The sequence below is a fragment of the Carassius gibelio genome, chromosome A19 (assembly GCF_023724105.1).
Source record: "Carassius gibelio isolate Cgi1373 ecotype wild population from Czech Republic chromosome A19, carGib1.2-hapl.c, whole genome shotgun sequence".
In the NCBI taxonomy this organism is placed as follows: Eukaryota; Metazoa; Chordata; class Actinopteri; order Cypriniformes; family Cyprinidae; genus Carassius; species Carassius gibelio.
In genome coordinates, this window is record NC_068389.1 from 26,953,556 (window position 1) to 26,975,146 (window position 21,591).

The 21,591-nt window shown below is 36.9% G+C and overlaps 2 protein-coding genes across 6 annotated transcripts in view; one reads left to right on the forward strand and one right to left on the reverse strand.

Annotated features, from left to right (window-relative positions):
• Window positions 1–3,812: 3,812 nt before the first annotated feature.
• btd (biotinidase) lies at window positions 3,813–10,281 on the forward strand. Its single transcript, XM_052532998.1, has 4 exons — window positions 3,813–3,923; window positions 5,014–5,250; window positions 7,930–8,079; window positions 8,999–10,281. The coding sequence occupies exons 2-4, from the start codon at window positions 5,047–5,049 to the stop codon at window positions 10,178–10,180; spliced, it is 1,536 nt and encodes a 511-aa protein (XP_052388958.1). The 5' UTR covers window positions 3,813–3,923; window positions 5,014–5,046; the 3' UTR covers window positions 10,181–10,281.
• Window positions 10,282–10,457: 176 nt separating this feature from the next.
• The window catches only part of LOC127935283 (serine/threonine-protein phosphatase 6 regulatory ankyrin repeat subunit A), a 33,903-nt gene continuing 22,769 nt past the window's right edge, over window positions 10,458–21,591 (reverse strand). For all 5 annotated transcript variants that reach the window (XM_052532995.1, XM_052532997.1, XM_052532994.1 and 2 more), the window contains 10 exons: window positions 19,923–20,010; window positions 19,724–19,841; window positions 19,251–19,461; window positions 16,033–16,120; window positions 15,765–15,848; window positions 15,539–15,684; window positions 14,489–14,571; window positions 13,774–13,856; window positions 13,595–13,686; window positions 10,458–11,406 (listed from right to left, as the gene is read on the reverse strand). In XM_052532995.1, the coding sequence (XP_052388955.1) occupies window positions 11,117–11,406; window positions 13,595–13,686; window positions 13,774–13,856; window positions 14,489–14,571; window positions 15,539–15,684; window positions 15,765–15,848; window positions 16,033–16,120; window positions 19,251–19,461; window positions 19,724–19,841; window positions 19,923–20,010 (1,283 nt within the window). In that variant the 3' untranslated portion in view covers window positions 10,458–11,116. The remainder of the gene's footprint in view (window positions 11,407–13,594; window positions 13,687–13,773; window positions 13,857–14,488; window positions 14,572–15,538; window positions 15,685–15,764; window positions 15,849–16,032; window positions 16,121–19,250; window positions 19,462–19,723; window positions 19,842–19,922; window positions 20,011–21,591) is intronic.

Consider the following 21,591-nt stretch of genomic DNA (forward strand, 5'->3'; position numbering starts at 1 on the left):
CTATTTAAATGGGACAAACAATGAAATAAAATTGTAATATTATAATAAATAATAAAATTAAATATAATTGTTTTTAAAGTCATAGTCTATAAACCTATTTTATAAGACACATCACAGTATTTAATATATATATATATATATATATATATATATATATATATATATATATATATATATATATATATATATATATACACACACACACACACACACACATACACATACATAATGGTCATATTTACCGTTTGCGATGGTTGATTGTTCTCTGTCGGTCGATTCTCTAGATGGATGTTAGTGTGAATGCCAGAGGTGAGCTTTGGCTTTTATTTGAATGTTATACATTAGATCAACACCCTTGCAAGAGGCGGAGACTGTGACATAACTGCAGGATGGAAGTGAATACATTTATTATTATTATTTGTATAGTCTCTAACTCTTAAAGGGATAGTTCACCCAAAAATTTAAATCATTTACTTGCCCTCATGTCACCTGGCACCCATAAAAATTGACATGTTATGAAGTACGAAGAACATGCCCGTGCAGATGGAGCTCACAGTAGAATCAAGTAATGTAATGTTACCTGGAAGTCCATTAACAACAATGTGCTATTTTGAGTCTCCTTGCCTGGAAGCTATGTTACACCTAAAATTTTTCACCTCACAAAACCTTTTTATAGAACAATTCAGATGTAATGATTAAGAATAAATCTGTTTTTCTTCCTACATGTTTTAGTAATATAATAGGAGTTCTTTAAAGTTTTTGTTAAATCTAGTATTTTTTGTCTTATGAATATTTTTTTGTCTGTTATTGATAATTTTTCCATAACCTTTAAACAATAATGCAGTGCTCAAAGCAGTTCTATCTCAACATGTACAATTTTATTTATTTATTTATTTTATTTATTACAGTGATACAAAATAAATTGATTTGACCTTATTACAATTAGGAATTAGTATATTTAACAACAACAACGAAAAGACGAGTGTAAAGTGTAACTATAAAGCATATTTATGTGAATATATCCATGTAAATATATGGATGTTGACAGTTTTTGCTCTTTTTGTGGGATTAGAGATCCATGACTATCCATGATAAATGATCCATTTCTTTTTGTAATGTTTAAAAACTCAAAACTTTTGGAATAGTTTATCTCGTAAAGCACATTAGTTCTTCCAGATCCTTTCAGTTGTATTATTTAATGTTACTTTAAAAGTAAAACAATTTTTTTATTATTATTATTATTCTATAATTTGCAGCCCACTATTTTTTAAGTTCTTAATTGAGATTGAAGAAAAGTGACAAGCTTCTTGAAATATTATGTTTTCCTCTGTATTAATGTAATTTTTTTTATTCTTTATATTAATTTCTATTAAATTTATTTCATCACTTATTCATTTTATATTTAATTTTTTTTGTGAAATCTTACATGCAGATTTGATGTCATTTTCTTCCTGTAGAGGTTTATTTTTTGATGCATAATAAAAAACAATGTGCTTTTGTTTATTATGCATATTTTTATACAAATGCATGCAAATTTATTAAGAGGAAAGTGCTAATGTAAATGATCTTCAAAAATCGAGGCATAATGCATTTATAACTCTATGGTATGAAGCACAAAGAGCATGCCTGTGTAGATGGAGCTCACTTCAACCAACAGAATTACATCTACAAATTAATCAAGCTTTATAGATAATGCTAGAGATGTCTGCTGAATGTCTGGAGGAAGAACTGAATTCTATTTATTTATTTTGCATTAGAGAAAAGGAACTGCAAATAGCAATTCTTTAACTGCTTTCAATATCAATGGTGTCAAGTGCACAGATCCTAAATTGATATCTAATTTTGTCAAAGCTTTTTAAACAAACATTTACACGTTTGTGTTTGATAAACACAACTGCAGTTATTTTATTGATTTGGTTCAATCTCATGTTCCAGTAATTGAAAGCTTTCTGTGATGCTAATTTGACTATTGAGGACGTTTGAATATCTCTTCAATCAGATTTCCCAGGCAGTGATGGGTTATCTGCTGACTTTCATTTTTTGGGAATTAAGTAAACATCCATAGCTTCGTACAGTATGTAGAATGAATGTATTAATCTGAAATACATGACAACATCAGTCACACTTTTAATAATTGGCATTCAATTACACTCCTGAATATCGATTATAAAATGTTAGCTTTTGGTATTTTTATACAACTTCACAATCTGTCACAATCTGGTTTTATAAAAGCTATAGGCACATCAGTAGTAATATACAACGTATTTTAGATCTTGTAGACTATATGCAGATTTTTTATTTTCTGATTTATTTGCTGATTATTTTCCAAGATTTTTACAAAGCTGTTGACTCCCTTGAGCATGGATTTCGTTCGCAAACTCTAAAGTTATTTGGTTTTGGTGTCTTTTTTGTTAAAGGGGTCAGATGATGTGATTTTAATTTCTCCTTACTCTTTGACGTTTTACAAGCTCTCGGTGCATAATGAAGATCTGTAAAGTTGCAAAGACTGAAGTCTCAAATCCAAAGATATATTCTTTATCAAAGTTAAGACTCTGCCATACCCCCTAAAATGGCTCATTCAAACACGCCCCCACGTGTCTACATCACTATGTGGAAATATTTGCGTAATGCAGCTCAAACGTTCCCTTTCTCTGTTCCCTTTTGGCCTTGAACTGATGGTAAAACTAAGGTCATTTTTTAACCGTCTCTACATTTATTTTGAAAGATGAAGCTCACGGTTATGGAAAGGGGTGTTACATTTCCCACCAGTGATTGCGGTGTTTGGCAAATCACAATGTACTGAGCCAGTCGGCCAATCAGAGCAGACTTCGCTTGTCGGAAGGAGGGACTTTGTAGAAAATGATGCATTTGAAAGAGCATAGAAATGTGCCAGAAACAAATATTACATATATATATATATATATATATCTATATATATATATATATATATATATATATATATATATATATATATATATATATATATAGATATATATATATATATCTATATATATATATATATATATATATATATATATATATATATATATATATATATATATATTCAACAGAAATCTGGACACTATTTAGAAACAACCTGCACACATATTTTTATATATTATGAATAAAAAATAATTCTTATGCTTTTTTTAAGTATGTTTACGTTTATAAATCAGCATCAAAATGTATGAAATACTTATCTGGTTTAACTATATAATTTAACTGATATCTAACTGATATCTTTACTGACTCTCGTAATTGTACAGATAACAACAAATCTATACAATTATATTTGCTGAAAAGTTGAAGCTAACTAAAAAGATACAATAACCCTGTATTGTATCCTCTATAACCACTGTTTACATGTTTGATCGTATCTTATCCATTTGTAAGTCTTGTTTTATCTGTAAATTTGATTGTGAAGAATTAAATAAAAAAACATTTGTTTATGCATGCAAATAAATTGAAATTGAAAAGACGGAATGTTTTGTCTACGTGTGTAGATGGAGCTCACATCAACCAATAGAATCGCTGTTTACGAGTGACGTAATGTCACCTGGAAGTGCATTAACAATGCGCTTTTGTTTATTATAAATATTTCATACAAATACATGCAAATACAGGGCTCTCAAGTCTCACGCGCATTTCAACCAGCTCACACTCCACACCTTGCATAAATCACACTGAAAAGTAATTGATAACTTGTCCCGCTATATACAATTAATGGACGAAGAGCAGCCAAACAAGTTCACAGATGTCTCGTGCTATACAGAGTTAAATGCCACCTGTCAGCCAATCAAAAATTAGAATGTGGTTGTTTCCGGGTAAATTACGTAATCCCACTGTGTAAGCACGTTCGATGCGCGCGCACACCACGCAGACTGTTGATGGAAGAGCAAATCAAGATCCGGTGAATGCTATAGGTAACGTTAACCCCTTAATTTTTTTTTAAAAAGCATTTTGATTTCATGATTCCTGGACGAAATCACTTGCTTGTGATCAAAGAGAATGAGAGCTGATTTTTGGGAACATAGCCAAATTTGTGCTAAATGATTATTGGCACAGTCAAAAAATCCCCAACTGCTGTAGTATACTTAATTGATCCAAGAGGGAATGTAGGCATCCAGTAGCCTAGCTATATAATACAATACAAGACTATTACATATTCATATAAACGTTGCTTTCATCAGAGTGGGTGCTAACAGTATATTTTTATACTTAAAAACTTTGTTTTTTTCCCCTAAACAAAAAACACAAATAAACTTTCTGGCAGCCTGGGGTAAGGGTTCATTGACTGCATTAGGGGAAGGGGGCGATGAAGAGGTCTTAATGGTGGTTTCACTGGCAGTGCAGGACTAGTTTGCCCTCTTCACATCCCCATCTGCTGAGCTGCTGATGCTCTTTCTGCAGCCTGTGATGGTTTCCACCCCATCCCATTCCTCCTGTAGGACTCCTCCTATAGGCCATGAGCTCCCTCTGGGTGCTTTAAGTGGGAGCCCCCTTACCCCTGACATCAAGGCATCAAAATGTGAAACAAACGACACAAAACACCATTCATAAGCTGGAATGTGTACACTCACACACACACACACACACACACTGCTTGACATACATGCTCAGGGCAAGTTCTGCAATCCTCCTGTATGTGTGCAGTATGTACACTGAGCACTGCTTTTCAGTTGGCTAGTTTGGGGCCAAATTTATTTTTATTTTTGATGCATTTGTATTTTTTTAATATATAAAACAATGTATTTTATTTGAATGAATTTGTCTTTTAACAGATTTACCAATTTCTATTTGTGCTGGTAAATTATTAACAAAAAGGTCAAATTGAACTCCAAGGGGCTGCTACTGCAAATATTTGAGCGGCTCCTCCCCTAAAACATTATTTTAACTTAGAATTATAGATGTTTACTCACTCACCTCATGTTTAGCCAAGACAACACAACTTCTTGACAGATTTTGTAATGATTGCAGTCATTGACATGAACTTTTGGACTCACTTGTTTGCAGACTGACCCACATGAGTCAGTGTTGTTCCTCCTCATGGCGCTGGTGTTGGTGCTCTGTTTGAGCGGCCTGCAGCTCATCCTCGCCGCTGATCATTCGTCCTATGTGGCTGCGGTGTACGAGCACCGTGTGCTGCTGAACCCGAACCCAGGAGTCCCGCTGGACCGGAGATCTGCTCTGGAGCACATGAAGCAGAACCTGCGTGTGTTTGAAGAGCAGACAGCACTGGCAGCACAGCAGGTACACAGACAAACTAACAAACAAAATCAGTGCAAGAATTTGCATTACTATTTTTATTTATTTGTTTATTTAACCGGGACAATGCAGTATTACATTGTTACAATTTCCAGCAGCCGCTGCTCCACATGCTTCTAGCCAAAGGCTAATTTGCAGCCCCGGAGCATATTACTGCATTCAGAATATTAATGATTTATTGTACCATCATAACACACACACACACACACACACACACAAATCCCCAAAAATAGATCATTTAGAACACCCAATATCATTAGAATTGTTATGTTACCCATAACCCATATTTAAAATGTGAATTATGCATAATTACATTATTTTTTTTTACCAATTTGCTAATTAAACAGTGATATAAATCTCAAAATAATACTGGGCTTGTTCAAAACAGTGTTTACATAAACGTGTGTGTGTGTGTGTGTTTGTATGTGTGTGTGTGTATATATATATATATATATATATATATATACTGTATGTGTGTGTGTTAATAAAACTGTACATTAACATGGTTCTTGTGCATTTATCATTTAAATAATAAATTATAGTATAATGATAATTTATATATATACATACATACATATATACATATATATATATATATATATATATATATATATATATATATATATATATATATATATATATGTATATGTATGTGTGTGTGTGTGTGTGTGTGTGTGTGCAGGGGCGGCATTAGGCACGTGCACAGGTAGGGCTCAACCTGTGCAGAGCACATGCCCTTTTTGCCCTTACACTCCGAAGTGCCCTTTTTTAGTGTTTTTTTTTTTTTTTTTTATCAATGCTATTGGTCACCCTTTACGTCTGTCCGTCTGTTTTACTAATATTTCGCAAATGAAAGTTCTTAAAACCATAGACTGTAAAAAAATATGGACGTAGTGTCCGTGACGTCACCCATAGACTCCTTAATAGCGGTTTTGAAGCCTAAAGTGTGCAGAGCGGGCCGTCGCCATCTTGGCAGCGCGTCACCGCGCGACTCTCCCGGATAAACGAAAATGGGCAAAAAGGCGGGAGCTGATTACTGAAGCCACGCCCACCTAGCGCGACGACATTGTCAGCAGCGGCAATCTCAAGTGGTCACGCCCTTAATTATGCAGAACTTTAAGTCTTAATATAATTTAAACGGACGAGTTATAAAAAAATTCACCCCCCCCTCACAGTTCCCTTACGAAAATTAACCATGGTTTTACTACAAATAAAACCAAAAAACCATGGTTACTGTAGTTAAACCATGGTAACCACAAATTAACCATGGTTTTGCTATATTAACCATAGTTTAACCATGGTATTTGTAGTAAATCTGTGGTTTTACAAATGGCAGTCAATACGCCAAAAAACCATGGGTTACTACAGTTTTACTATAATAAAACCATGGTTATTTTTCGTAAGGGTTGTCATGAAGGGCAAAAGTAGGAATATACATCAAAATCATTTTTTGAACCAGGCTGTAAACATGTTTTTTTCTGCTGTAAAGTTGGGCATTTTAACATGGGGAGTCTATGGGACTGACTGTCTTCTGCAGCCAGCCTCAAGCTGCCAGTTGATGAATTGCAGTTTAAGTCACTTCCTTATTGGCCTCAAGAGAGAGAGCGGGAGGTTGGCGACGGCCGCACTTTAGGCTTCAAAACCGCTATTGACGTCAAATCGCGCTCCGAACTCCCGAACTGATTCAAATGATTCGCGATCCCCAAATTGACTCAAATGATTCGCTATCCCGCCACGAACTCCCGAACTGATTCAAATGATTCGCGATCCCCAAATTGACTCAAATGATTCGCGAACCCGCTTTGAACTCCCGAACTGACTCAAATGATTCGCGAACCCGCTACGAACTCCCGAACTGATTCAAATGATTCGCGATCCCCATATTGACTCAAATGATTCGCGATCCCGCTACAAACTCCCGAACTGACTCAAATGATTCGTGATCCCGCCACGAACTCCCGAACTGATTCAAATGATTCGCGATCCCCATATTGACTCAAATGATTCGCGATCCCGCTCCGAACTCCCGAAACTGACTCAAATGATTCGCGATCCCGCTTGGAACAGGACCTGGATCAGTGAGCTGCGTCTCGGGCCGATAACGTCACTTCCAGGGAGGCATGTTGTACACGCCCAGGTTCCTTGACTCCACCCCCACGTCAAAACAGTGCCACAAAGAGAGAGGTGCAGAAAAGTCAATCGCAAAGGAAAAATTGTATCGCAAGCTCAAACTAGACTGACACGCAAAATAAAAGCAGCATTGCAAATAAATTAATAGATATGACCATGGAAAATATTTATTGCAAAATTGCTTTCGCGCTGTTTCATTTGTTTTGCAATTCTTAATTTTTGTTTGCATAAAGCAAATGTATTTTCCTCAAAACTTTAAATAAAATGTTTTAAATTTGTTTTTGTATATTTTAAACAAGGTAAATCTTTCTGATTTATTAAAATAAAATCTCCACTCACCCTAGAACCACCCCTGTATATGTGTATATTTTTTTTTAGCTGTTATTCAGCATGTTTTCTGAAGGTTTTGTACCTAATAGCAAAATGTTGAGTAAAGTCAAAAACCTTCTGCATTCATTTACTTCCTGTAAAATAGAAGTGAATTTATGTTTAAGACTACAAAATGTACTAAAGTGTATCTTATTTCTTGCACAGGGTGCTCAGATCATAGTGTTTCCAGAAGATGCCATCCATGGGTTCAACTTCACCAGAGCATCGATCGCTGGTTATCTGGAGACAGTTCCTGACCCTCAGAAGGTCACATGGAGTCCATGTGCTGATCCACTCAGATTTCCAGATACTGAGGTACAAAACTCAATTTTAGAAACCATTCGGAGTCAGTTCAGTTTGTTCTGCTCTTTTCAATTTTGTCATTTAAAACGTTTTTATTATACATTTTTATAATGTTATATTTTATTCAACTTAACAGCTTTTAAGTATTTTTAATAAACTTTAATATAAATAAATTATAATATGCTTATTATTATTTTATGTCCCCTTTAATTACTTTTTATGGTTTACAGTTCCCACATAACAAACTTAAGTAAAATAATTAGTGTTAATGAATTCTTACAATTTTTATTACATTTATTTTAGAGAATAAATTCTCAAAATTATATATTGGAATATTTGTGTATATTATACTATTTATTATATTGCATCATATATATTATTTTAATTTTATATACATTTTTATATAAATTTGATGTTTTTTTCTTATCAGTTTTGTATATTAGGGTTGTTTGTTACACCTAATGTTATTAAATGAATGTTTATTGCATTATTTCAGTTTAATTTGTGTTACCATGATGGTGTTTAGTGTTTGTGTGAAATAAATTATATATATATATATATATATATATATATATATATATATATATAAGTAATTATTTAAAAGCTGCTTGTTCTTTGGTTCATCATGTGACTTTCTCATCACCCCACCTGCATTTGGTGGTTATCAGTGTATTACAAAGGTACATAACAGATTTCAGTACTTCAGTAGGTTGCTATATTAAAATTGTATCATTTAATTAAATTACGTTTTAACTGTAAATTTAAGTTAAAACCTGTAGCTCAAGTGGTAGAGCATTGGGTTATGAAGCGTGAGGTTGGGGGTTCGATTCCCCGGGAACACATGGTAGGTAAAAATTGATACTGAATGCACTGTATGTTGCTTTGGATAAAAGCGTCTGCTAAATGCATAAATGAATTGTTTCTTTCCCAGGTCCTCCACACTCTCAGCTGTATGGCCCGTAAGAATGGCCTCTTCCTGGTGGCTAACATGCCGTCCCGTCAGAGCTGCAACCGAACCTCAGACCCTCGCTGTCCTGAAGACGGTCAGTACCAGTTCAACACCAACGTGGTGTTCAGCGATCAGGGCATCATCGTAGCCCGATATAACAAACAGAACTTGTACTTCGAGGCGGCGTTTGATGCTCCCCCGAAATGTGAGTACGTCACGTTCACCACACCGTTCGCAGGTCGATTTGGGGTGTTTACGTGCTTCGACATCCTGTTCCGCGACCCGGCGTTGACTCTGGTAAAGGAAATGGGCATTCGCCAGATCGTGTATCCGACCGCGTGGATGAACCAGCTCCCCCTGCTGGCCGCCGTACAGTTTCAGCGCTCGTTCTCGCACGCGACGGGCATCACGCTGCTGGCCGCCAACGTCCGAGCTGTAGAGTACGGCATAACCGGCAGCGGCATCTTCACGCCGTGGGATTCACTCATTCATCATGACACAGAGGGGAATTCTGGGAAATTGCTAGTGCGTAGAGTGCCAGTTTTGGACCCATCAATTATAGGGGACAGGCTTAAACTGGTGCCATTTTCTGGGTATCAAAGTTCAAAAGAAACAGAAAATATGCACGTTTGGCCTACAAATAGTTTTAATGCAAATCATGATGGAAAGCACTGCCAGAAAGACTCCGAATGTGCAGAAGGAACTTCATCTATAACCTTTAACTCCATCATGATGTATGATAATTTCACTCTGGTGCCTTTGCAAGGCACTGAAGGGAACATCAGCATTTGTAGTGGTTCAGTTTGCTGCCACCTGCTGTTCCGGAGATCAGATGCGCGGGAGTTTTACGCTCTAGGTGTCTTCGACGGCCTCCATGTGGTGCACGGCACATATTACCTGGAGATTTGTGCTCTGGTGAGGTGCACAGGTGAGCATCACAGCAGCTGCGGAGGAGAAACCGAACACGCTCAGACGCTGATAGACTTCAGGCTCGCGGGGACCTTCACGACGACTCACGTGTTCCCGGGGATTCTGGGTAGCGGGATGACTCTGGATGTTCCGGATCATTCTGGTTGGGAGGGTGGAAATGGGTTTTACATGAGCCGGACAGGAATGAGCGCTGGGCTTGTAACTGCAGTGCTTTATGGGAGACACAAAGTCTAAAAAATACACCGTTCTTACTCTGGTTTTTATAGGACACTGATTGTAATGCATTCTAAATTAGATCATTTCATTTTAATAAAACCTGTTCCAATCCGTTATGATTTTAAGTGTTAAGAATAGTCATGCTCTTCTATATGAAAACGCATATAATGAAAGTAAAGCTCAAAAATGAAAACCTCTCATGCTATATTTAAAATGATCTTAAGTTATATTAATTTATGTTCTAATATATTATTTTAAAATATATTATATAATTTAATATACAAACTCTGTGGAATCTTTTTTATATTTATCTTTATTAAAATTATTTATTTTATAGAATTATTAACAATTATTAACAATATACCAAAAAGGTCAAGTTACACACCTGATCTTTTCATTGTCTTATAAAATAATGACAGAGACACCATTCAAATTCAAAAACACTCACACGCACAGCAGGAAGACCGATAGAAATCCTCACAAAAGCAGAGGAATAAGTACTCTAAATAAGTTTGAACCCTGCAAGGCTTTTTTGCTCTTCTTTTTTTTTTTATAAAAAAAAATAATCCATGATGATGCAAACCTAATTCAAATCTTCATGCACAAACGGGGATAAAAGTAAAGTCTGCAGCTCTTGGTCCCTGACGTCTTTAGTTTCGCCTCCTCACGTTTCACATGAATGCAGAGAATTACAGTCCCACAGCTGCCAACATGAGATGATTTCTTCTCATAAAATACAATAAAATGAACATGGCGGTAAATAATTACTAGAGATGATTGAGGGCTCACAGAGGTTTATGCTGTAATGAATAAACAATCTAGATTGTAGTGTGAGCCAGTTCTGTGGTACTTCTCTTCCTGTTTCCTGTTCAGTCATAAAGGGATGACCCTAATTAGAATATAGTGACCTTTCAGCCAATGAGGCATTAGGTTAAGACACTGAGGGGCGTGTTGTCAGTATGTTTCTGAGTCTGAATCATTGAGTTCGTCATCTGGGATGATGAGGCTGTCCTCGCTGCCCAGGCTGTTGAACTTGCAGTAGGAGACATGCTCGGAGCGCAGCACCGGTAACGGGTCAAAGGTCACAGTCTTAGATAAGCTTGAGTAGTGGTTGATGGTGTTAAAGGTGAGGCTCGACATGGTGCGGGTGCTGCTGGGAGAGATGGGCATCATGGAGGAGAGTATCAGCGCCAAACAGTCGGCCACGTCTTTGTTCGGAGCACAAGCCAAAGCTGGAGTGTAACCTGGCAAACACAATTTATTAAATTCAATGTTTAGGTGTACAAAAAAAAGAAATAATTATGTTCACATTCGTTGTTGCTTCAGTGACTCTCTAAAAAAAAATATATATATATATTATATACACTTGAGTAACTGAGTCAAAGTCAAAGATGAGCATTTACAGTATTTATAATGCACTGTAGAAAATAAGTATACAACAAAATATTACATAGTTTAAATGATTAAAATTGTGTTTTAATATTTCTATTAAATCATTAAAGGTTTAAGGCATGTAAAACAAAATAAAACAAGGGGTTTAAATTGTTTTTAAAAGTAGTCTCTTCTGCTCACAAGGCTGCATTTATTTAATCATAAATGCAGTAAAAACAGCATTGTGAAATATTACAATTCAAAACTGTTTTCTATTTTAATATATTTAAAAATGTCATTCATTCCTTCAATGGCAAAGCTTTATTGTCAACTCTTCATCAATTTAATGCACCCTTGCTAAAATTGTCTAAAAAAAAGCATTATTTAGTATTTTAGTAGTATTTCACAGTGTTATTTTATTCAGTATTATTGAGATGCTATTATACTTTTTATAAGGGCTCAAGCCCATACAGGATGAAGGGGCCTATTGTTTTAAACTTCCGGGACATTTTGGGGACCTTAACATGCTCAAAAACTCTTGAAAACTGATATGTTTGAATCTGCATCCAGCAGGACCAGACAGAGATTCACATGGGAGGGTCACATTTTAATAAGGCCATTTTCAACTAGCTCTGTACCACACACCGTTTGACCTACAGTCACCAAGATTCATAGACACCTAGATCTCATCAGGCCGAACAACGTTCATACTGACCGTCAGCGCGCCACACAACAGGAAGTCAGCTATTCAGGGTTTTGTGAAAAGAACATGCTGTGGAATTCGCAATACTCCTCCTATGATTTTTATCTGATCTCCACCAAACTTTGTCAACATGATTTCAAGGCATTGGGGATGCTAAATTGCGTAGGGATTTTTGATATCTTGAACGGTTTGGCAAGGTAAGGCAACAAATTTATAGCAAGAAACTATAAACAAGAAGTATCTAATAACTTTCGCATACATCGTTTGATTTTGATGAAGCTTCAGCAGTTTATTCGTTGTTTAAGGCCGATCTCATAGATATGACTATTATGAGTTATGGCAGCATGAAGTGTGTCATTTTGAAAATGCTTTTAAATCAGCCTCTAATTTTTACCCAGTTTACCTCCTACTTCACCTGAATAATGTCAAAACATGGCAGATGTGAAACTGTGAAGGGATTCGTAATATCTTAGTGTTACGATTAACACTAAACCCTTTCAACATCATGCCAAAACACTAAGGAAACCAAATTGTGAACAGTTTTTGGATCTCTCAAATGGTGTTGATATGTTTATTTATCAAATTAACAGCAAAAAAAAAAAAAAAAAAAAAGAAACATCCTATCTTTAAAGTGCATTGTTCAAACTCCTCAAAACTTTTTACAAATGGAGAATGTGCCATGCTTAGTTTCATGAATTTTCAATGCTCATTGGAGTGACAACAAATTAAAATCTATCAGACATTTCAGCTGACAGATAATACTACGGTTGGTTGTCCACCAGATAGAGTCATAGAATATAAAATAAGCCTTAAAACCTGATCCTCCTCTTGCTCAGTTTCCATCAGTTAGAATGACAAATCAATACATAGCTAAATATGCACTGTACTGGTATCATACCTGTAGTTTTATATTATTATTATTTTACAAATGCTTATGGATCATTAAAATCATTTAAAAAAATGATTATAGGTCATTAAAAGCTTTGGTAATACTTCACAATAAGGTCTCATTTGTTAACAACAGTTAATGCATTAACAAACATAAAATAACGATGAACAATTTATTTTGTGCAGAATGTATTTATCTTTGTTAATGTAATTAATAAAAAAGTTAATAAGTTCACAGTACATCAACTGTTAGCAGACACAGTACAACCAAGTTTTAATTAATAATGTGCTAGTACAATTTTAACTTAATATTAACTAAGATTAATAAATGCTATATAAATATTGTTCATGTTAACTATTAAAATTAAAAAAAAAGTGTTACCAAAGTTTAATATATTGTTCTCTGTGTATGTTTCACTCTTGATGTAATCATATAGTGTAATATATAGATGTAGATGTTAAAGACTCACCGTTCTCATCCACGGCGAAGACACTGGCTCCTTTACCCAGCAGCTCCTGTACGACCACTGTCAGTCCGTTAGCAGCAGCGATGTGCAGCGGCCTGAGACGACACACACAGAGAAGCAGCTCTCTATAATCCTCAGATGACGAGGAGGACAACAAACACACGAGCAGGTACGGGACTTACGTCTGCAGCGCTGCGTTTGTGCAGTTGATCAGGTTTCTGTCCATCACCTTCTCCAGAATTAACAAGGCACTGGTTTCATGTCCCTACAGCACACAAACAATACAAACGTGACCTCTCCTGAAGGAAACACTAGTGCACACAAGACTGTCAAAGAGATGCTGAGTAGGGATGAGTGATATGGAGTTTAAACTAGATCACAATATTTTCTGGTATTTATTGACAGTGATATCAATGACATTAACTCGTATGCTTCCACTGAAGTTTATGTTTAGCGCTTCAGAAATGTGACAATTTCCAGTAAGGGAGCATAGAGAGCATAGATGCTATCTAGTTTTTGTGGTGCATTATGGGATTGAATGTTCCAGTGCACTGGAAGGATTTTGCAATTGAGACAGCCCTAAAATGGTCTACTCCCTGATCAGTGCCCTGACTACTAAACTAGGGAGCTAACTGAGATATTGCTGATCCCTAATGCAGAGATTCATATAATATATAGATGCATGAAAAAAATATATAATATCTGTGAACGTTTTTTATTTATATTTTGGCTCTCATGACTGAGACAGGATTTTTAAAACACGACTAGCAGGAGGAATTGAGCTCTCTTTCCATGCTTGTTTTTGTAGTTTGTCTGGCCACAGGGCTGCACTGATGTACAGAAGAAGTCATACTGTCATGTTTGATGTAAATCAGTGTGTGAGTGTGTGTTTGCTACCTTACTGCAGGCCAGATGCAGAGATGTGTTTCTGTGAGCGTCCTGTAATGTCAAATCAGCTTTAGCACTGCTCACCAGCACCTCTGACAAACACAATCAACACCTCACATTGATATCAGATCTGACATGATTACACATAACAATAACAACACATCTGCTGTAATGACACAGAGATATGAAGGAAACTCTTAAAGCCACAGCATGCAATAACACAAGAGGTCTCTACATTGAATGTTGTCTCCCGGTGTTGTTGTTATTTTATAAAAATATAAAATATTTTTCATAACTGAAATAAAGCTTAAATAAAATGAATTATAAAATTAAATATAATACATGAAAACTGAAGCAGAAATTAAATAAAAATAAAGCTAAATAGAAATGAAAAATTAATAAAAATAACAGCATGCACATAAAAGTACTGAAACAAACTGAAATGAAAAAGCTTAATAGAGATATTAAAGAAAAGAATAATAAAAATGACAAAAGCACCTAAAACAAAAAAAACTGAAATAAAAAATAAAGCTAAATGGGAATATAAAAAACTGTAATGACAAAAGCACAAAATAATTGTAAAACCGGAATAAAAAATTTGCTAATTAGAAATAAAAAAAGTCAGAAGTACAAAGTTACTAAAAATGTAAAAAAAAAAATTACACAATAAAAAAACCTAATAAAAATGACAAAAGCACATAAAATTACTGAAACTAAAACAAAACTAAAGCAAATAACAAAAGCATACAACATTTGTAAAACTAAAACTACAATTAAATCGAAAACTAAATAGAATTGTTAAAAATACTGTTCTGCATTGTAAGGGAATGTTATTCACAACGGCAACATGTTGTATTGCAGTGTAAAGTTACTTCTGAAAAATTTAACTAATTCTGTTACTTTGTAACATTTCTATTGTATTTGAATCAATAGATAGAACTTTATTTGTTAATTTCAAGCATCTGTGATTGTAATTCATCTGTTGTCTGCTCCCTGTTAGCATTTTGTACGGCAGAAATCTGCTTCTGCTGCATGTTGAGAGGGCAGCATGTGTCTCACCGACGGTGTTAGTCTGTCCGTTCTCAGCGGCCATCATGAGCGCTGTTTTTCCCAGCGTGTCGATGGCGTTGACCTGAGCGTTGTGAGCCAGCAGCAGCTGCACACACTCCACGTGATCGGTGTACGCCGCGGCGTGAAGCGGTGTCCTGCGGGACACACAGAACACATCAACTCAACATCAAACTGTAGAGCTGGTCTGAAACATCTGAGCCATGAGGATCTTCACCTGCTCTGTGAGTCTGTGGCGTTCACAATCGCTGGACCTAAAGTTTCTATCAGCAGCTCAGCCGCAGACTCATTATCATTAATACTGAAACAGAGACAAGAGAGACGGACATAACGATTATTGGAGTTTTAATACTACTCTAGCTTCAAAATTTCAAATTAAATGTAATTAATAATTAATTTACTGTTTCTACACCATTTTATCAGTGTGTCATGCTTTAATACATTTAATATGAGCGTTATGCACAATGTGAGCAGGTGTTTCTTACACGGCGCAGTGCAGCGGACTGAAGGAGTTTCCCTCCGGCTTCTGAAACACATCGTGCTCCAAGAGCAGCTCAACACACGCGTCATGACCTGAGATCAACAGATCAACATGGAAAATACATCAGATCATGAAGGGAATGTGCTAATGTTCATTTATTACAGCCCTCTTGAAAAAAAAAATGCTAAAAAAATATATATTATTCCTTTATTTGATGATGCAGAGCTAATTGCCAAATGCCACCCTAAAAGAAAGCCTTGCCCGCCCTGCTGCCACCCCAGTTGGCAGCAACGAATTAAAGGTTATGGCCAATTAGAAAATTTACGAGCGCGAATCTTTCGTGATTCGTGATCCCGCTCCGAACTCCCGAACTGACTCAAATGATTCGCGATCCCGCTACGAACTCCCGAACTGACTCAAATGATTCGCGATCCCGCTACGAACTCCCAAACTGATTCAAATGATTCGCGAACCCGCTTTGAACTCCCGAATTGATTCAAATGATTCGCGATCCCCATAACTGACTCAAATGATTCGCGATCCCGCTACGAACTCCCGAACTGACTCAAATGATTCGCGAATCCGCTTTGAACTCCCGAATTGATTCAAATGATTCGCGATCCCCATAACTGACTCAAATGATTCGCGAAACCGCTCCGAACTCCCGAATTGACTCAAATGATTCGCGATCCCCAAACTCTAATAATTTACAAAGTATTAATATACCGTAATATTTTTGTTGTTGTTGTTGCTGCTATGAGAACAGACCTAAGCCATCAATAACCTTTAAAATGGCTTAAATGCATTATATAAAAAATAATGAGGCAATAATGATTGGTTAATAATAACACTGTTAAAATACATAATGTAGGCAAATACAAAATAAACAATTTATGTATGTTATATTACAAATGCCATGTGATTGCTGCTGTGACACTTACAGGACAATCAAATCCTTGTTTAGGCTACTGACCAAACATTTCATTCAAATATTCACTAAATCTTTCATTTTTGGCCACCTTTTTGCTATAGATGACACAGGCTTTATAATTTATTCAACAAAAATGTGCATATCACAACCCTTACTAAAAAAAAAAAAAACGTGGTTTTATCATAGTAAAACTGCTTAGTTTCCTTTTGCATGATTTCTGAATGCTTGAGACTATAAGATAAATTAGAGTCATAATAAAGTTATAGCCACAGGTAAATGTCAAGAGGCTACAATTGTAATTTGTAAATAATACAATTTATTCATTTAGTTTTTTATTTGATTAAAGTAATTTTTTCACCCCTATGGTAGTTTTTTTTCCATCATCATATTTGAGGAAGGGGGGCACAACAATAAATCCTGCTTATGGGAACCCTTAAGGTGATGTTATACACGTCTCTGGGAATGTGTGCTCTACTGCACACACACACACACACACACACACACACACACACACACACTGAAGCACGCGTGGTGTTTTCAGGTCTTCACTATATTGACACATGATGTATGCTACACATGTGCACTTCAGTACGCTGAGAGGATTTCACCATTTCATTTGATAAAACTATCATCATTCATTCGTATCGTCTACACAGACTGACAGAAACTGCAATGTCTTTACGACAACCTTTCAAAATAAAATTGAGGTAACACTTTATTTTGATAGTCCACTTTAGACATTCTACTAGCAGTAAGTAACTTTGCAACTACATGTCAACTAGCAGTTAGTAGAGTATTAGTAGCCTGTCTGCTTAATATCTTCTAACACTTTCTTTGTCAACTAACTGTCAACTTATACTAAGCCTAAACCTACCCCTAACACTAACCCTAAACCTACCCTAACAGTCTACTCTGAGTGTTAGTTGACATTTAGTTCCAAATTTCTGACATTTAGTTGATATGTAGTGGACATGTAGCTACAAAGTTACTTATAGTCAGTAGAATGTCTAAAGTGGACTATCGAAATAAAGTGTAACCAAAATTGAAACTCAAACAGAAATAGTACTATTGCACAGAAGAGTATACTATACGTCAAGTAGGCATAATAGTTAATAACAATAGTTTATTAAAAAACACAGAAACTCTGTCTACAACTCACCAAAATAAAAGTTTGGTCTAACTCAAAGAAATTATGTAAGAAATTGCACAGTAAAATATACTTAAAAAAAGATATAATAAAACATTATTTTAAAGGAATATCACACAAGTTTTCATAGAAGTTTTAATTTAAGCTTGCCAAAACAATAACACCATATTTTTCAAAAACAATTTCTAAAAGTACATTTGTATTTGTGCCTATAATGTTTATTTATTTATTATTATTGTCAGCTAATAAAACCTATGCTTCAGGACCATATTCATATAACATCTAAGGCTAAATGTAGCTCTTGACTGGTTGAGTTAGATGATGATTAACACTAAACTGTAGAAAATCAGTTGAGTATCCCCAGCTGGAAATGTCATTGGCTGTTAAAATCTTGTGTTTCTTATAATAAACTGACATGTTAATAACACTGAACCTTTTATAATGCTCTTAATGACATGTCGATGCATACTGTATGCATTAGTGAGTGTGGTGGTGCTTATGGGGTATGGTCACTTATTCCTTATATGAACTGTTTCAAATGAAAGACATTGATTGCATGAGATTAAGTTTGTAAATGATAGCCTGTGTCCTTTTGTAGTGTGCACATATATTTATCATCAAACTGTGATAACTGTGACTAAATTCAGTATATATACGTCTGCCATATGTTGCCACCCCTCAAAAACTCCTGCCCCCTTCTCGCCACACCATCAATATTTTTCTTGATCCGCCCCTGACTATAATATACCTGCGTATCATTTAACTTTTTTGTAGTTTTTACTCCACATAATCAGTCATTGTCTATGGCTGTCTGGATGAAGTAAAACACTAACAGATGGAGCAGAAAACATCAGGCTCATGTTTGCATTTACTGTAGCTCTAACCTTGAAACCAGAATTATGCATAAAATAATGTCATATGGGTGAAAATGGGCTGAGAATCGAACTAATAGCAGATTCAGACAGGAATCATGTGTTTGTGTCAGTTTTTCTGCTGATTAAGGAAGAGTGTACAAGACGACTTCTCTGCACAGATGATTTCTTAAGCAGCTTTTGCTACAAACAGGTATTCTACTGTAGGGAGGTTTTACTGTATATCAAATACATTTTCTCAGACAGCAGTAAGTTTAGCGTCACAGATGTACCATTGTAACAGGCCCAGTGCAGCGGTGTATAACCACAGTTGTCCTTGAGGACGAGGACGGTCTTCTGGGTTTTCAGAAGGGCCCTCAGAACCCCCACATGACCACAGGCAGCCGCCAGGTGCACAGGAGAGCGCCCCCTGCTGTCCTGAACCAGCAGACCGGAGCCGTGCTGCAACAGAGCCTCCACAGACGCCTCCTGACCCATCACTGCCTGTGACACACACACACACACACACACACACACAAACATGCTTTCAGTTTAAGATGATTTTGAACAACTTTAAATTAATGTTTCAAATGCACAGACACTATTTAAAATGAACAGAGATGACATCACTGAATTCAATGATGAACTGCCTTTAACTGTCATTTTGCATTATTGACACACTGTTTTCCTAATGAATGTTGTTCAGTTGCTTTGACCCAATGTATTTTGTTTAAAGCAGAATTTAAGATGCAGGTGTGTGACTGACCCCGCGGTGGAGGGCCGTCCTGCCCCATTTATCTCTGGCCTCCACACTGGCTCCTTCACTCAACAGAAGATACACACAATCTGTGTGTCCACCCAGAACCGCCAACATCAGAGGAGTCCTGAACACACACACACAATCAGATGAACAATCCCACGATCATTCAACCATACGTCTGAGATAGAGAAGTCCTGAAACTCACTGTCCCTTCCCATCACGGATGTTGACGGCCGTCTGCTGGTCGCTGTTGTGGATGAGCAGACGCAGACACTCAGAGTAACCGTTCATGGCTGCAGACACACACACACACACACACAGACACAGACACAAACGCAGAATGAAATCATCTCATCTGACCACACTTATCTCATAAACAGTAACCGTCTTCACGTACCATCAAGCACTGACCAAAAACTGACTGTTTAGACAGAAGGACACCATATGATTGACATGTAAAGCGATCAAGCATTTTTACATGACATTTATATGTAAATAAACGTTACATTTGATATTGCAAAACAGTTTAAGGTCAGTAAGATTTTTTTCATTTCTGAAATGAATACTTTAATATGCATTAAACTGACTACAAGTGATAGTAAAAACATTAATAATTTAACTGATTATTTAAAAGAAATGCTGTTCTTTTGAATTTTCCATTCAGAGAATCCTGAAAAAAATTAAAATATATCACGGTTTCCACAAAAATATGAAGCAGCACGACAATGTTTCTTGAGCAGTAAATCAGCATATTAGAATGATTTCTGAAGATCATGTGACACTGAAGACTGGAGGAATGATGCTGAAAATACAGCTGTGCAATTACATTTCACCTGCGGAGTGTACGGTGCTCCTCTTGTGTGTGTGTGTGTGTGTGTGTGTGTTGACCTGCGGCGTGTATGGCGCTTCTCTTGTGTGTGTGTGTGTGTGTGTTGACCTGCGGAGTGTACAGCGCTCCTCTTGTGTGTGTGTGTGTGTTGACCTGCGGAGTGTACAGCGCTCCTCTTGTGTGTGTGTGTGTGTGTGTGTGTGTTGACCTGCGGCGTGTATGGCGCTTCTCTTGTGTGTGTGTGTGTGTTGACCTGCGGAGTCTATGGCGCCTCTCTTGTGTGTGTGTGTGTTGACCTGCGGCGTGTATGGCGCTTCTCTTGTGTGTGTGTGTGTGTGTGTGTGTGAGTGTGTGTGTGTGTGTTGACCTGCGGAGTCTATGGCGCTTCTCTTGTGTGTGTGTGTGTTGACCTGCGGCGTGTATGGCGCTTCTCTTGTGTGTGTGTGTGTTGACCTGCAGCGTGTATGGCGCTTCTCTTGTGTGTGTGTGTGTGTGTGTGAGTGTGTGTGTGTGTGTTGACCTGCGGAGTCTATGGCGCTTCTCTTGTGTGTGTGTGTGTTGACCTGCAGCGTGTATGGCGCTTCTCTTGTGTGTGTGTGTGTTGACCTGCGGCGTGTATAGCGCTTCTCTTGTGTGTGTGTGTGTGTGAGTGTGTGTGTGTGTGTTGACCTGCGGAGTGTATGGCGCTTCTCTTGTGTGTGTGTGTGTGTGAGTGTGTGTGTGTTGACCTGCGGAGTGTACGGCACTCCTCTTTGTGTGTGTGTGTGTGTGTGTGTTGACCTGCGGCGTGTATGGCGCTTCTCTTGTGTGTGTGTGTGTGTGTGTGAGTGTGTGTGTGTGTGTTGACCTGCGGAGTGTATGGCGCTTCTCTTGTGTGTGTGTGTGTGAGTGTGTGTGTGTTGACCTGCGGAGTGTACGGCGCTCCTCTTGTGTGTGTGTGTGTGTTGACCTGCAGCGTGTATGGCGCTTCTCTTGTGTGTGTGTGTGTGTGTGTGTGTGTGTGTGTTGACCTGCGGCGTGTACAGCGCTCCTCTTGTGTGTGTGT

Coding starts and splice junctions, on each gene's coding strand:
- btd (XM_052532998.1), top strand. CDS start 5,047: ATGGCGCTGGTGTTGGTGCTCTGTTTGAGCGGCCTGCAGCTCATCCTC. Junction 5,251..7,929: donor CAGCACTGGCAGCACAGCAG/GTACACAGACAA, acceptor TTTCTTGCACAG/GGTGCTCAGATCATAGTGTT. Junction 8,080..8,998: donor TCAGATTTCCAGATACTGAG/GTACAAAACTCA, acceptor TTTCTTTCCCAG/GTCCTCCACACTCTCAGCTG.